Source organism: Ascaphus truei, chromosome 2 (genome assembly GCF_040206685.1).
Source record: "Ascaphus truei isolate aAscTru1 chromosome 2, aAscTru1.hap1, whole genome shotgun sequence".
Lineage (NCBI taxonomy): Eukaryota > Metazoa > Chordata > Amphibia > Anura > Ascaphidae > Ascaphus > Ascaphus truei.
In genome coordinates this window covers 238,006,552-238,022,672 of record NC_134484.1, presented here as the reverse complement: position 1 = coordinate 238,022,672, position 16,121 = coordinate 238,006,552, and the positions used below count along the sequence as shown (strand labels likewise).

Here is a 16,121-nt window from a genome sequence, read left to right as displayed (position 1 = left end):
TGTGTGTGTGTGTGTGTGTGTGTGTGTGTATGTGTATGTGTATGTGTATTTATGTGTCTGCACAACTCTAATACATTTTTTCTTTTTACTCATGTTTTTTTTTTTAATAAATAATAAATTACACATAAACACACACACACACCCATATACATACACATGCACACACATACATATACACATAAACACACACAACACACACATAAATACACAACACTGTACACGCTCAACACAGAATACTCACGAAAATCATGCGGCACTTGCACGCGCGTTCGCATAGGCATGCGTGGCCGCACGGCCACATGCTGTATATAACAGCCCTAATCTGGGCCTAATACACTCACAATTGTAGGAGATTTTCAAGCCTGATCTGAATTGTTTATACCTTATACTAAATGCAGTTTGGCACTGTACTTTCCTCTTGCACTGTATCTTTGAGGTGATCTTGCAGGACAGCATTGAACATACACAATATCCATTCCACAACAGTATAATCTCTGAAAGACTTGAAAATCCCCTAGACGTCTTTATTGCATTATTTTGTGTTTTTTTCCTGTTTCCATTTTTTCTACCTGCTCTGTGAGTATTTGTGCCCTCGTTCATCTTGGAATTACTGCTGACGTCTTGGAAAGTCTTTACTTGAAACTTAATTCCACTCAAGGGTTGTGTTTTTTTGCATTGGATACACTTTTTATTAAATTTCTTTAATAATATATCACTGTGAAGTCACTTGTGCCACTATTTCTGTATCATGCCATATGCATTATTTGCTATAGCTTCATACAGGTCAAGTTTTCCTTGTCTGTAAAGCAAGTTTATTAGCACTATGTTATTCAGGGGAATGCTTTAGGTACAGTAATTGCTTTGAATTTCATTGACTGTGTGTTAGATTTTGGGAGCTGTGCCATAATGCATAGTTCAGATTTTGCTAGTTGTCAAAGTCATTATAAGGGGAGCTAATTCCTCTTGCTCACAACCTGTAATAAAAACCAGGAACTAAGAGAGGATAATAATCACTTGAATTTTTTGTTTTAGTTGTTTTTAGTAATCCAATCTTTCCTTGACATCAATTTTCGTGAAAGCATGTACTGTAAGCACGTAAAATATGAAATGTTTAAGATGATGTTCCAATAGCTTATATTATAGTATTGCTTGGGAGACCTACCTAAAGGCATACTTTAGAAACAGCTGAACATTGTTCTTTTTTGAGATGATAAATAAGAACCACCTGGCCTCTTATCTGCTGTGAAACCTCAGACTATCAGATTATGTGGTTTCTTTCATAGTTGTGATATCCTTTTATAAATCCAAAGCATTTTGGGAAGTCCCTTACATTGTTAGCCCCTACCACCTCTTTCGTAGGGGTAGTCCATCAATATACCAACCTTTCCCCCAGAAGTACTTCCTCACATCTCCCCGAGCCTGCCACTTTCCAGTTTCAAAGTATGACCTCTTGTTCTAGCACTGATAGATTAAATTGAATGAGATGAGATAGAATGAGCCATAACTTGAATATTCAGTGAGTGACTGTGACAGTGGCTCCTATTCAATATGCTCTGAAGCTTCTCCCTCCTTTGCAAATTTTTTTTTAATCTTGATTCCATTCACAGCATATTGAACAGGAAAGAGCCTTTGAGAGAAGCAGGTAAAGTGTTCCAGAAATTAATGAGGAATGGACGTTTTCTTTATTTAACCTGGGGACAGTAAACAGACTTAATGGACAGCATAATGAATGAAGGGAATACAAAGTGGACATTTCCAGAATCATTTGCTACCGGATCTGCAATATAATAACTACCTCCTGCTACAATAACTACCTCATAAAATTACTTGTCGACTGGTTGTACGTATTTCATTGAATGTGGATCATTTGCTCCAGCTTCTTACATATAATGTTTCAATTGTCTGTAAGGCACAATCAATAGCATGGCAGTTTTCTGGGGAATGCTTCATTTACAGTAATTGCTTTGAATTTCATGACTGGGTGCTAGATTTTGGGAGCTGTGCCATAATGTAATGCAGCCACGAGTATCCGTACACTTGCCTTTGAAAATCTGGGGCAATCTCCGAGAAATGCTGCAACATTTCTGTGACCTTTCTGCAGACAGACTAATGGCCCATCGGATTAACACAGCGGGGGTCCCTGGCAGTCTCATTCAGTTACTGCCAGGGACACCCGCTGTGTTAATCTGATGGGCCATTAGTCTGTCTGCAGAAATGTCACAGAAATGTTGCAGCATTACTGGGGTATTGCCCCTGATTTTCAAAGGCAAGTGTTCGGATACTCGTGGCTGCATCAGTATAGTACATATTATGCTGGTTGTCAAAGTTTTTATAAGGAAAGTTAAATCCTCATTCATTTAGTTGAAAATAGTAGTAAAAGCCAGGAACTGAAAGAGGGAAATAATTTCTTGAGGATTTTTGACAAATTGTTTATTAAATTCAGTCTTTCCTCAACATAAAAAATAATGGTGATCAACATGCCGAAAGTATGGGAAATTTATAAGTGGGCCAAGTTATTGGGTAACTTTAGAAGAGCACACAATAAAAAAAAAAGACACAAATGTAGGAGGTAATGTAAAAATATATGCAAATGCTTAATGAAAGAAATAATAATAATAATAATAATAATAATAATAATAATAATAATAATGAGCATAAAGATAGAAATATAAACATGGAAATAAAATACTTCTTGGGCAGTAGTGGAGATTCTAATGTATAAACAGTCCATAAGAATTCTTGGACGGTCAGCAATGCTCTTTCGGGTGGTCCAAGTTAGCACCAGTGTAGAAATAAAACCAGAAGAATGAGTGCAAGGATCTCCAATGGTATAGATAAAACAGTTTTTCTTTTTTTTTTAAATGTTAAAAATACAGTAGGCAATTCTTGATTCGAGGCACTACTGATATGCCAGTAGTGCCAGTCCTTCCGCTCTGCTTGTCATCCAGCAATTACCATGGTATTCCATTTATTCTGGAGCACAGTGCACTGGGTCATCTCAGTTGGGTGACGTCACTGGGGGAGCAACGACTCACACCAAGAACACAGTCCGTCAGTCTTACAGTATGCATTTAGTAAGTAACGGCTTGCTTCCTTAGGGACTGAACTGTACTGCCCCATCATGTAGGGGAGTATACATATCCCTGTCTACCACTATACCGGCTCTCATCAAATTATATCTGTATTAATACAGTTTTTAATAATTAGGGGAGTGTTGGAAGGCACCAATTCTGCTGTTAGGAAAATGTTGAAAAAAATGGTTGTATACCGATGTATATTAAACACTACTGTATTTACCAAATATGAAACGAAATAACCAGTAAAAAGTGAACAATGAAGGGGAAAGCAATTTAGAAGGGGAAGAGAGGGTTAAACCCCCGGGTCATTATGTAGCATCAAACAAACAAATATCTACGGAGATATTGGTTCCAAGAATACAATAAAGAGTAAAAACAATTAGAATGTAACACAGGTAAAAATAAAATCTGATATACATGCTGTTATCTTCATGGAAGACCACCTCCGCTTCCCAACAACCTCAACAATCCCAACAATCTCTTTCCTAGTGGATTCCTCCAAAAGTTAGGTCATATCTCTGATGTTATCAAGATCTAGTTGATCTAAATGATCCAATCCCTGACCTGTTCACGTCGTTTGAAAAATTTACGAAGGAGAAGTTTCCTCCCAAAAAGGTGGGTATCCTTTACCCAATCAAAGACTCGAAAGTCCTCAGATGGAGAAAATTATAAACCTTTACTAAGAGCCTTAATCTGATCTATAGATAGTGATTTACTAGAGAGATTAATAATCTGATTACTGTTCACTGTATTGTCATTTATCTGCGTCGTCTGAAGCAGCGTTTGTGTCTACGCCTGTACGCCCAGACATCCCTGTCTCGCAATCCAGCCCTTCTGTCCTCTACAGGTTTTCCTTTTTCGTAGACGTGATTATTGGGGGCCATGAGCTAAAAAATGCGTCCGGTCTAGATCTGGTCTATTAGATGGTCTATCAGTACTATCCCCCTTGTCATTGGATGTGTCCCAGTCTGTGGACGACTCATTATGTTGGGGCCTAACCTTATTCTCAATGAAATGATGGATAGATTTTGCCATCCATCAAATCCCTTGTGTCCCTTTGAAATGTCTTCTGTTTCCGTTCTTTTAATTCTCTCATGAATTTATCAATACTAGCTTGTAATTTATTCTCGCACTCGCACTCTCAGAACTCTGTTTTGTCTCTCCATTTAGCTGTGAGGCTGCGCTTATAGTGCTGGCGACAGCGACGCAACGTTGTGTCAAAACAAATGCATTGCCGCCGTTGCGTGCGCTTATAGTAAGTGGGACAGAGCGACGGCTTGGTAACGATCGCTGGAAGTCATCTCAATTTGTTTTTTCCAGCAACCGCAGCCAGACGTCACCGTCGCATCGCCGGCACTATTAGCGTAGCCTTACTCAGATGTGTTTTTAATTCTGTGTTAACGACCTTTAGTTTTTCACTTTCATGTTCTACTATTAACTTCATTAGTGAAACTGAACATTTACTTAAGATGTTATCCCAGGACATTAAGAAGTCCTTATCATGAAATAGGAGGGAGGGTGCCAGATTAACTCTTAAACCTTTCCAGGCTTGCCACCTCCCACCAAAGTTTAGCTTGTTGTTTGTATGTTTTGTCCCGTCATTGTCACTGTCTGATGTCGTCACAGAATCAACATCTGCTGAGAACACATTTGTGGCCTCATTTTGCGATAATAAAATCAGACACAGAATAAAAATTAGCAATAATAATGCAATACGGTAAAACAAAAAAATATAATATATTTTAAAAGGATAATAGTACTAACACACCATAAATCAAATAATGCCAATGAAAAAGTAATATAATTACATAAAACTTCAAATGATAAAGAAATAATGGAACGCATGCATAAAAACCTTATTAGTTTAGCGTGTCACATAAAACGAGTAAGACATACAACTTGAAAAAACTTCAAACAAGTGAGAATAATAAAAAAAAAACTGCCATAAAAAAGAACTTTAAATAAAAAAAAATTAAGAAAAGATGCTAGCAAAGCTGGAAAGTGAAAAGTGATGGTAAGCTTAAAATCTTATATACTGTAGCTTCAAATTGAAACCATAAAATGTGTATAGAGAATACAGTATAAATTTAAAAAAAAAAAAAAATATATATATATATATATATATATATATATATATATATATATATATATATATATATATATATATATATATTTGAAACTTTATAAAAAAAATGATAAAGAAAAGAGAAAAAAACCTTAGTTTTTTGGTAAGCATTGAGATGGTTAAATATATAACAATGTTGAGGTCTGTGGCTTGCATTCAGTATGTTTTGAAGCCACAACCCATTGCTGGAGAAGAGATAAGCTCATTCAAATGAATGGGACTAACATTGTATTGTATTGTATGTCTTTATTTATATAGCGCCAAAAGTGTATTCAGCGCTTCACAAAGAATACAGTACAGGGAATTATAATAATACAATAAGTGCTGCAAAATCAGACAATAGGAAAGGAAATCCCTGCCCCGAAGAGCTTACAATCTAAGAGGTTTGATGGGGAACTTACAGAGACAGTAGGTGAGGGAATAAGTGCTGTAGATGGCAGTGCTTGGTCACAATGGGTGGTAGGAGTGACTGAGTGTGGGACAGTAACCATGAGTGCAGACTATTGGGATGCTTGATTTGTGGGGCAAGTTTTAAGGTTAGTCAAATAACTTAAGGGTTAGCACACTTTACAGGGGAAGAGATGTCAGGGAGGCATGGGTGAAATCAGGTGTGTATGTCTGGCTTTAGGCTTAGGGGAGATCCCCAGCAGCAGGAAGGAGTAGATAGAGGGTGTGAACAGAGGATTTGTGGGGGTGCTTTTTATTGAGGAACAAAGAAGTTGTTGGGAGAGAGGTGTATAAATAATGGTGCAGTGGGGAGTGGGGAAGTTGGTGAGAACAGAGATGTGCACAAAGGAGCGAGGAAACAGTAAACAGACAAAGCAATAGGGAGGGCACAGTGAGATGCAGGAGGAGAGATTACAAGTTATTGGAGGATAGGAAGAGTACAAAGAATCACAGCTTTTCGAATGTTAAGTTCTCACAGTTGCAAAGTTGTTGTGCAGAGTCCCGATCTTCCTCCAATCTTCACCTCCAATTTTAACTCCAAAATTAACTCTGCCACACACTTTAACTGGGACACTTAAGATGCTTCACAGCCAAGAAAGTCTGTCTTAAAAACTCTATTCACATGCAATTGAATAAAAATTAATGGAGGGGTTTGCCTATTCTGCTCAAGGAAATATACCCTGATAGTCAATTAAATCTTAATTTCTCTTGCAATTGTTGGTAGGAGACTTCTGCTCATGGAAACATACCCCAATAGTCAATTAAATCTTAATTTCTCTTGCAATTGTTGATAGGAGACTTCTGCTCATGGAAACATACCCCAATAGTCAATTAAATCTTAATTTCTCTTGCAATTGTTGATAGGAGACTTCTGCTCATGGAAACATACCCCAATAGTCAATTAAATCTTAATTTCTCTTGCAATTGTTGGGAGGAGACTTCTGCTCATGGAAACATACTTTAACTGGGACACGTAAGAAGGGTCACATCTTCTCCAGCACCTGGAAGAAGTTTTCCCAGCATATTGAATTAGGGCTCTTTTTTGTTGCACAACATTGGTATTGGCTTCCAACTGTGTCACGTAAAAAGCTTCTTAATTACATTTATAACCCATCTATCCCCACCCAATCGCAGATCGGGCCACCTAAGGTGTTCCTGGGTCTGGCTATATGTTTCTGTGTGGTGCATACCTGCTGGCAACAGGAGGGCCTGAGTCTCCCGCGATGACATGGGGGACAACAGGAACAGGTTACTGGGGTGAATACCTTTGTTCTCCTTCAATGGTGCAGCGCCTCCATCTGTAGTAAGCCCCAGGAATGCAGGGGCTTACCACAGAGATTCCCCACAGGGATGAGAGATTCCAGTCTCACACAAGGTTATCTTTAAAACCAGCAGACTCATTATTCTCTTGGGCAGCAGCAGCAGCAGCAGCCGACAGGTACAGTTGATGCACAGTCCACTAACTGTTCTCCCTTGTGATGGTCCCTGCCGCCACTCTGGACCAAAGGGCATCCAGAGTGGGGCTAGCTCTTCCCTCACCCCCTAAGCAGGGTGAGAGGTATTTGGTCCACCTCACTAACTATAGCAGCTCTACTCATGAGCTGCTCCTCTCCTCTCTAACACACTATCTCTACTCTGACACACTGACAGACACACTAAATAGGAAAATGCACTGCTCTTTATGATCTCTGCAGGCACCACCCCTGTGTCTCTTGATTGGACACAGGGTCAGGTGACCTACCACCACCATTCAGGGCAAGTGCTTGAAGAGGGGGAAAACCATGATAACTCCTGGCAACCTGCCCTTATCAGGAATTATACCAGGAGGCGGATAGAATTATAGCCCCATTTCTTACCAGGGCTACACATGCCCCACAGTATCTGTACATTTGATGCTGATAGTCAGGTTTACTACACTTCAGATCCATATTTTTTTTTGTTTTTAATGCTGAGAGACATAAATATTGGAAAAGGAGAAACAAGACAGCTCTCATCTTAGCTGCACTCTTGACCCTCAAGTTATAAAACTAAAACATAACTTTGTTATTATTATAATAACATGAACTACTGTAAAAGTGTGAGTGACAAAAATACTGAAAATAATTTTGTATGGCAAAATCATATTTTCTAGCCCACTGTTGAGTTAATAAGATCCCTCCAACAACTGTCAGTGATTTTCAATTGGGGTCCGCGAGCACCCCTCAGTGGTTCCGCGGCCGCTAGGGGAGGGGGGATTAAGCAGGGGCAACTCACCCTGCTGTCCCAGGCCTGGTGGCAACCCACACAGCAGTGACCCGGTGGCTTCCTAGCTCAGCAGCAGCCGCCCCGGTCACTGCAATCCTTCCTCTCCCTGCTCCTGTCAGCACCGGAAGTTGCATTCAACTTCTGGCTGACAAGAGAAGGGAGCTTTGGATCAGCGCAGCACCGCAAGCCCCAAGGTAAGAGCTCTCTGCAGTTTTTTGCTGAGCACACAGGCAGCTCCCTTAAAAAAAATGTGTGTGTGTGTGTGTCTTTGTGTATGTGTGTGTGTGTAGAAGAGGAAGAGAGCGAGAGGGGAGAGGGAGAGTGTGAGTGTTAGGGTGAGAGTGCGAGAGAGTGAGGGCAGAAGGATAAAAGAAAGAGATACGCAGGGAAGAGAGAGGGTTGGGGTTCCTCAGAATTTCACAAAAAAAAAAGGGTTGAAAACCACTGATCTAAGTAATTACAGTTAGAACAATAGTAATATGAAGCAAAAATGTGCATGATAAGGAGAGCTAAGATCTGGCTATTCTGATTTTTCTTATTTGACCTCAAGTATATCTATTTTTTTGTAGTTTCTGAGCCTCCATTTTTGTAATACATACAGTATGTATGTATGTATACAGTGTATGTATGTATGTATGTATGTATGTATATATGCATGCAAGATGTATTTTCTTTATACATCGTATTAATAATTGGATATTTCAAAAGTAAATATTTCAAGATTACATTATTATGGAAACACACTAACCCAAAAACACAATGGAAATAAAAATGACGGGTATAAGACAAAAAACATGAAAGAAAATGTTTGTTTTTTTCTCAAAACGACATTTTCTAATAAGATTGACTTAAGAAAATGAAAGAATCCCGCATTTAGCTCTCTAGAAAGAACACTCTTGAACAGAGATTGAGACAACTACAATGCTGGGGCTCTGTCAGGTTTCAATTAGAAATACTATACTGTACAACTGGTATATCCAAGACATAAATCAGGAGGAAATGACAAAAGAGATACACTTATAGATGATAGCTCTTAACTAAACGAAACAGATGATCTGTATGTGAGGTCAGATATTTAGACGATCCACATGTTGGAGGAGAAATCCCTGATAGCAATAAGAAGATAAGGGCATAGTTTGGGACCGAGATATATGAGATAAGGGTACAATGAAGGTGAAATATTTTGAGAATTACACCATAGTTTAGTGTACAAAGACCATAAAATAAGAAAAAAAGAATTGAAAGATACCCATCCACTAACTATTGCAAGACATACATACAGTACATACAGTACCATAAACTTTTTGGATTTTACTTTACCACTTGAAAACCTTTCACAAAATAGTCAAAACTAACTGTGGGCGGTGTGCTTAACAACCGTTATTTCTTTTGGCACCCCATAATTTGTTAACAAGGCCTCAGACTTCTTCAACAATGTGCAGTTTCCACGGAGTAATGAGAGAGGCCAGAAGAGAAAATAAATCATAGAGATGGAATACAAAACACTAGAAAAGTAGCGTACTTTTACTAATTATATAAACAGAGTTATATGGTAATAACAACCTACACTATGTGTTTTAAGACATTCATGGCTTTAAAGTATTTTACATAAAAACCATACATCTACATATTGTTGGTGTTTCCCTTATGAGTTGGGGGCTGCTACCAATTTAAGGGCACAATCCCACATAGTCTGTCAGGAAACAAAAATGTAATGTCTAACTGGCTTCCCTAAATACACCAGCTAAGAATGGGAAAGTGTTTGGCAATCAAGGGTTTTATTTACCTTTATCCACCCTGTCCTTATCAGAGAGCCAATAAAGTTAAGGGTGAGGAGATGAAGGCTCTACAAGCACTTGATGAATACATAAATGAATACACAGTGACTTCACACAAAAGGAGGATGTAGTCAGAGGAAATAAAACCCATCCTAAATCTAACGTTAAAAAATATTTAAAAACATTTCTAGATATCAATATATGGTATCAATTACCTAGATAAGACCCCTTAAACATGGCACTGGAATTAGTTAACTTGGACCTACAGTAGAAGGGATTATCCCTTTATCAAAAGCATTATCTATTCTCAAACCCATTCACCACAATGACAGTTGTTGCCGTATTGAATTTACATTTTTGGAATTACTTGCTGGTGTACAGTAGGCTATCATTTACATCCATTCAATCTCATAACTGGAAGATTTATTTGTGCTATGTTTATCTTCTGCATAAAATAAATCTTAAAAATGTAATTAGAATGATGCTCAAACGGCTTACATCCAGTAAGATAAATGTGTTTAAAAAAATGGTATATTTCATCATGAGATAATGAATAAGATGAAGATCAAGGTATGTCCCTAGTTGAGCAATGCTTGCATCCAGAAACAGTTGAAACCACCCAGTGTTTATGATGTTCATAGAGTACTGTAGGTATTTTAACATTACAATGATCAAGTCAAATTCAGATAAACAAATCTCTAATGATCTTTATTGAGGTACTTTGTTGTGCTAGCAAGAAATACACAGAACAAGCAGCAGGAAGAATTTTATGTTGAGTTATTTGAAATACATTAGGTTTCAGTTTTAAGGTACCTTGCTGCGATTTTTCTCTACTCGAAAATCGAATTCCTTTATTACCGTAACCCAGGGATTCTCAACTCCAGTCCTCAAAACCCCCCAACAGGTTAGGTTTTAAGGATATCCCTGCTTCAGCATTAACATTTTCCTTCAGCTGGCAAAGAATCCCACCGCTGTGACAATAAATTGAATAGATCAAAATAAAAAAAATACACCATATGTAATTGCATAAAATATTGGGGAGGGTGGAAAACATATCCATTCAAAGGTTGATATAAAATGTTTTTATATTTATAAACGTAACCCTTCATTAACCGGGTAGGTGTCACCTGAGTCATGAGACCGATTCCCAAAGGGTTCCATGGGTCACTTCTTTTTATGCACTTATTAAACCACTGAATTGAAGCTGGGGGTCAGCAGAGTTGAACCACGTTGCTTCCCAAGATACTTATATCTGTAGGGGCTGATGGACGGTATCTTTTTGCAGTTTAAATTTCCCAGTCACGCGGACCAATAGGAAGCCATACGGGATGACATCACAGGTTCCTATTGGCCCGCAGGACGTGGGACATTTAAGCTGCCATTTCAATAACCCCAACTAGCCCAGCCGTAGCGGCTACCAGCACACCCTCTACAGCGGTAAGTGTCTCGGGAAGCAGAGGGTCCTTGGAGCTGAAATCAATGCCGTTCAGCTCCGGACACCCCTTTCTTCAAACCTGTTTTTTTTTTTTTTCAACGGTCGCTTGGACTGCTGCTTTGAATAGAAGGGAGACTTTCTATTTTGGTGACTATTGAGGAGTGGGGCCAGGTAGGTCATAGGATTTGTAGTCAAACCTCCCTGTTTTCAATAGAGGAAATGCTGACGTACTGTACTTTAAAGAAGCAATCTGTACAGCCACACCTTTCTTTCTTTCGTTTGTTATCTTAACTGTGGAAATCATCTAGAGCAGGGGTTCCTAACTCCAGTCCTCAAGAACACCAAACAGGTCAGGTTTTAATTATATCCCTGCTTCAGCACAGATGGTTCAGTCCAAATGACTGAGCTACTGATTGTGCTACCTGTGCTGAAACTGGGATATCCTTAAAAAATTACCTGGATTAAAATAAAGAGAAGGGACTTGTGGGTGGTTCTTTAGACATGTCTAAATCAGGAGGTTGAGGTATGCTTTAAATCAACGCAAACTTCCTATGCTTAAATTCTTCCTTTGAGTTTTGTACATTTGTTTTTTTTTTAGGGACAAGTTGTGTTTAGAAATGGAGAAAGAATGGGAACCATTAAATTTGCTCAATTTCAAGGTAAGATGCATGTGCCTACAGTATCTTTGGTCTGTTTGAGAGATATATATAAATAAATATAAATATAAATTTAAACCTCTTAAAAGATACCGATCATATAAATATAAAAAAACAGGAATTTAATAAACATTTCAATGAGAGTCTAAATAGGGTATTTAAAGTTAAGATAAAAGTGCAAATAGTCAATTAAAAAATGTGTAGGATGCAGGTGTTACTATCCCATATCTTCAAGTCAGTGCTAAACTATACTTAAAAAGATATAAAATATCTTTTATGCTACTTAGTTTAGTATTGTTAATCTATATATTTTACAGTTTATTATTACACAAATGCCTTTAAAAGGGCATTTTATGATTAACTGCTGCTTTCCCATAGCAGAAAGTACAGTGTACTGTATGTGTACAACAGTTTGTGTAAATTGTATTTGAAATAATATTTTGTCACTGGTCTATGGGATTATTTCATTTTCTTGACTTTTTTTTAGCATGTATGTAATAACTGTGAAAAAATAACTGGGGGAAATGAAATTGGTTAATCTTAAATGTTCTCTCCTCTCCTGTCAATCTCACCCCAGTGCAACAGAAATGTATCAAATGCACACCTCCTGTGTTATGTCTGTTTTAATTAGTTACAACTCCTACCTTCATTTCGTATTGTCATGTGATTTTGTTAGAGTATTTAAATACAGCTTTATTGGCTGTGACAATGTATTTGGATGTGCTACATGTTAGTGTCACATGTGATGTGACTGAAGAGTTACATTGGAGGTGAACAAGATAAGTAGACCTGGATTCAGCACTTCATCATCAACTCTGCACTTCTGAGAATTTACCTTCCTACAGTAAATGCTCTTTCAATGTATACACAACATTAAGTATATAACTTCTTCAGCTTGATTTATACATTTGCTATCTCCATTCATACTTCTCATATCCTCCAATATCAGGGCAATGTCTTCTCATAACTTTCTCTCCCTACCACCTGAACTGCATCTCAATAAGCGCTCCCCCCCTCGCCCCAGACCCCATTGGTTCTTTCTGTTTGTGGTTTCCTCACTCCTTGGTAAATTGTTCTATTCTTTCCAACTTGCACAGTGTCCTCCTATCCACATCTCATCCTCTCTCCTCCCCTGCACATTTGCATTTTCCCATACACAGCACCACTATTTACATACCCCTGTCTCAGCTACTTCTGCACACCTAAATAAAAAGCACTCCCACAAATCCTCTTCTCACCTCCTTTCTCTCTCTACTCCTTCTTGCTGCTGTGGATAGCTCTCCTAAACCAGGACCTGCCCATAAACAAACCTGCTCTCGCTCAAGCTTCTCTGCATCCTCCTCCCTCCCTGCTAAGTGTGTTAACCCTTGTAATGTAATACAGCAGGGCCCCACTCATACGGCGGGTTCCGTTCCAGGCCACTGCCATAAAGCGGAAATCGCCGTAAAGCAGGGCCCTGCTGTATACATTCCTGGTCACCCTTCCTTCACTATTCCCTTCTCATGTGCCCTCTCGAATGTCCGCGCTTTGACTAACAAGGCTCTGGTAGTATATGACCTCTTCTGCTCTCATTCTCTTCACCTCTTTGCTCTGATACCTGGCTCTCACAACATGACTGTGCTGTGTAGACTGATGTCTCCTATGGCAGTTTCTATTTTTATCTCACACTGTGGTGGAGGGGTGGATCTTCTACAACTACCAATATCAGCTCCACCTTATGTCTCCATCTTTTTCCTTCTCTTCTTTTGAGGATCACACTGTCCACCTTTTCTATCCTCTCTCTCTGCAGGTGGCAGTCATCTACAGACCACCAATCTTTAAAGCTTCTAACTCCACCTTCCTTACTGATGTTGAACCATGAGTTTCCTTCTCTCTCTCTCCTCTGACTCTCCTATCCTTTTACTGAGGGACTTTAACTGTTATATTGATGATCCCTCAGTTACCTGGGCATCTCCCCTTCTCTCTTTAACCTCATCATTTTGGCCTCCACCAATGGACCAATTTCAGCACCCACAAATATGGTCACTATTTAGACATGGTCTTTACTAAAAACTGTTCCCTATCTGATTTCTCTATCTCTCCCCTTCCACTCCCTGACCATCCCATCCTATCATTCACCACCACTCATTTCCCTCATCCCTCTACTACCTGTTCTACTCGCTACTCTTGAGACATTTGCTCCATTGACCTCTTTGCTCTTACATCTATCCTCTCTTCACCTCCTCTTGAAACTGACAAACTTGTCAACTTTTACAGCTCTTTCCTCTCGTGATTTATATGCCCCTTCTCAGCTCTGTCACACTTGTTCCTCTAACCACTGGCCTTGGCTAAATTCACAAACATGCTTTCTTCGCAATTGCACTCGCTTTTCTGAATACCGATTTGAGGAAATCTCACACTGACTAATTTTCTGAATTATACATTTCTCCTCTCCTGTTTTAACTCTGCTCTCTCTAAAGTCAAACAACGGCTACTCCTCACTCCTGAACACTCAGAAATTCAATCCACTCCATCTTGTCTCTGTATTTGACTCTCTCCTCTGACCTTCTCCTCCCACCATTCCTTCACTTCTCCTCAAACATTTGCAGACTACTAAAAAAGGGAAGGTGGATGCAATCCAGAAGGAGATTCCTTCTGTTCCTTCCACCTCTGCTTCTACCTAAACCTTCTTCTTCCACTCTTGACTCTTTCTTTTATGAGATCTCTTACTCCTGTCTTGGTCCCCACTCTCACCCACATCTTCAATTCTTTCCTTACCTCTGGCACTTTCCCCTCTTTCTTTAAGCATGCAGTAGTCACACCTATTCTGAAAACAACCTAGACCCTACTAACTACCACTCTATATCCCTCCTTCCATTTTCCTCCAAATTGATAGAACATCTCGTGTTCTCCCGTATGATCAGCTTTCTTCTTTCCCATGCTCTCCTAAACCCTTTATAATCTGGCTTTCGTACAGCTGGCTCAACAGAAACTGTGCCTACTAAAGTAGTCAATGACCTACATGAAGCAAAATCCCAAGGTGACTTCTCCCTACTAATCCTACTCGATCTCTCTGCTGCTTTTGATACTGTTGATCACTATTCTCCTCCATATTCTAAACTCTCTTGGTGTCTGCAACAAAGCTCTCTCCTGGTTCGCATCTTATCTCTACCATCGCACATTTTCTGTCTCTGTCGCTAACATGTCTTTACCAGTAGCTTCTGTTGATCTTTCTTTTGGTGTACCTCAAGGATCTGTTTTGGGACCTCTCCTTTTCTCTCTCTACCCACTATCGCTTGTTGGCCTCATCAACTCTTTTGGCCTTAGGTATCATCTATATGCAGATGATACGCAGATATATCTTTACACCCCTACACCTCACTCCTGCAATCCAATGCAATATGTCTAAAACTGAGCTTATATTTCCCCTTATATCTGACCTAACATCCCCCTTTTCCATCACAATAAATGGTACTACCATCTATCCTGTCACCAAAGCACGTTGCCTAGGAATCACCATTCACATTCCTTCTCCATTCACATGCATGGCATGGCTAAACGTTGTCACTTCTTTCTCTGTAATATTGCCAAGATCTGCCCTTTCCTCTGTCAAACTACTGCTAAAACTCTAATGCATCCTCTAATCCTCTCCCATCTGGATTATTGTAACATACTGCTAATAGTCCTTATTGCCTTACAACTCTTGAAATCTATTCAAATTTGGGCTGTAAAAATAATTTCACTTTCTCCCAAAACAATATCTGCTAATCTCCTCGTTAAATCTCTTTCCTCGCATCCCATCAAATTTTGGATCACCTACAAAGTTCTCCTTACTTTTTAAGGCTCTCCTCATTTCCATCGAACACATCAGCTTTGATCTCTCGTTATGCCCCTGCTCATCTCCTGCGCTCTACCCATAACGGTCTCATCTTCACCCCTTTAATCTCTACTGTTCTCTCTCACCTTATACCCTTTCACCTCACTGCACCTTACCTGTGGAATACCCTCACACTCGGTATACACCAAGCACCATCTCTCCGCACCTTTTAGACAAAACTTAATACTCACCTCTAATTAAGCATTCCAATAGCCTGGACTCATGGCTACTGTCCACACCCACACCCACACCCTACCAACCATTGTAGCCAAACACTGCCAACTACTGCACTTATTCCCTCACCTGCTGCCTCTGTACATCTCTCACCATACCACTTAGATTCGTAGCTCTATGGGGCAGGGGCTTCCTTTCCTTTTGTCTGACTGTGTTGCACTTATTGTACTATAAATTTCCTGTACTGTATTGTCTCTTTGTAAAGTGCTGAGTACACCGTGGGTGCTAAAGAAAGATATACATACATACTGTACATTTTAAAAACAATA

At 39.3% G+C, this 16,121-nt stretch overlaps 1 protein-coding gene across 2 annotated transcripts in view; it reads left to right on the top strand.

Moving 5' to 3' along the window:
- Nucleotides 1-16,121, top strand: part of GABBR2 (gamma-aminobutyric acid type B receptor subunit 2) — a 1,005,342-nt gene that overhangs the window by 603,526 nt on the left and 385,695 nt on the right. For both annotated transcript variants that reach the window (XM_075585987.1, XM_075585988.1), the window contains exon 8: nucleotides 11,705-11,765. In XM_075585987.1, coding sequence (XP_075442102.1) covers nucleotides 11,705-11,765 — 61 coding nt within the window. The remainder of the gene's footprint in view (nucleotides 1-11,704; nucleotides 11,766-16,121) is intronic.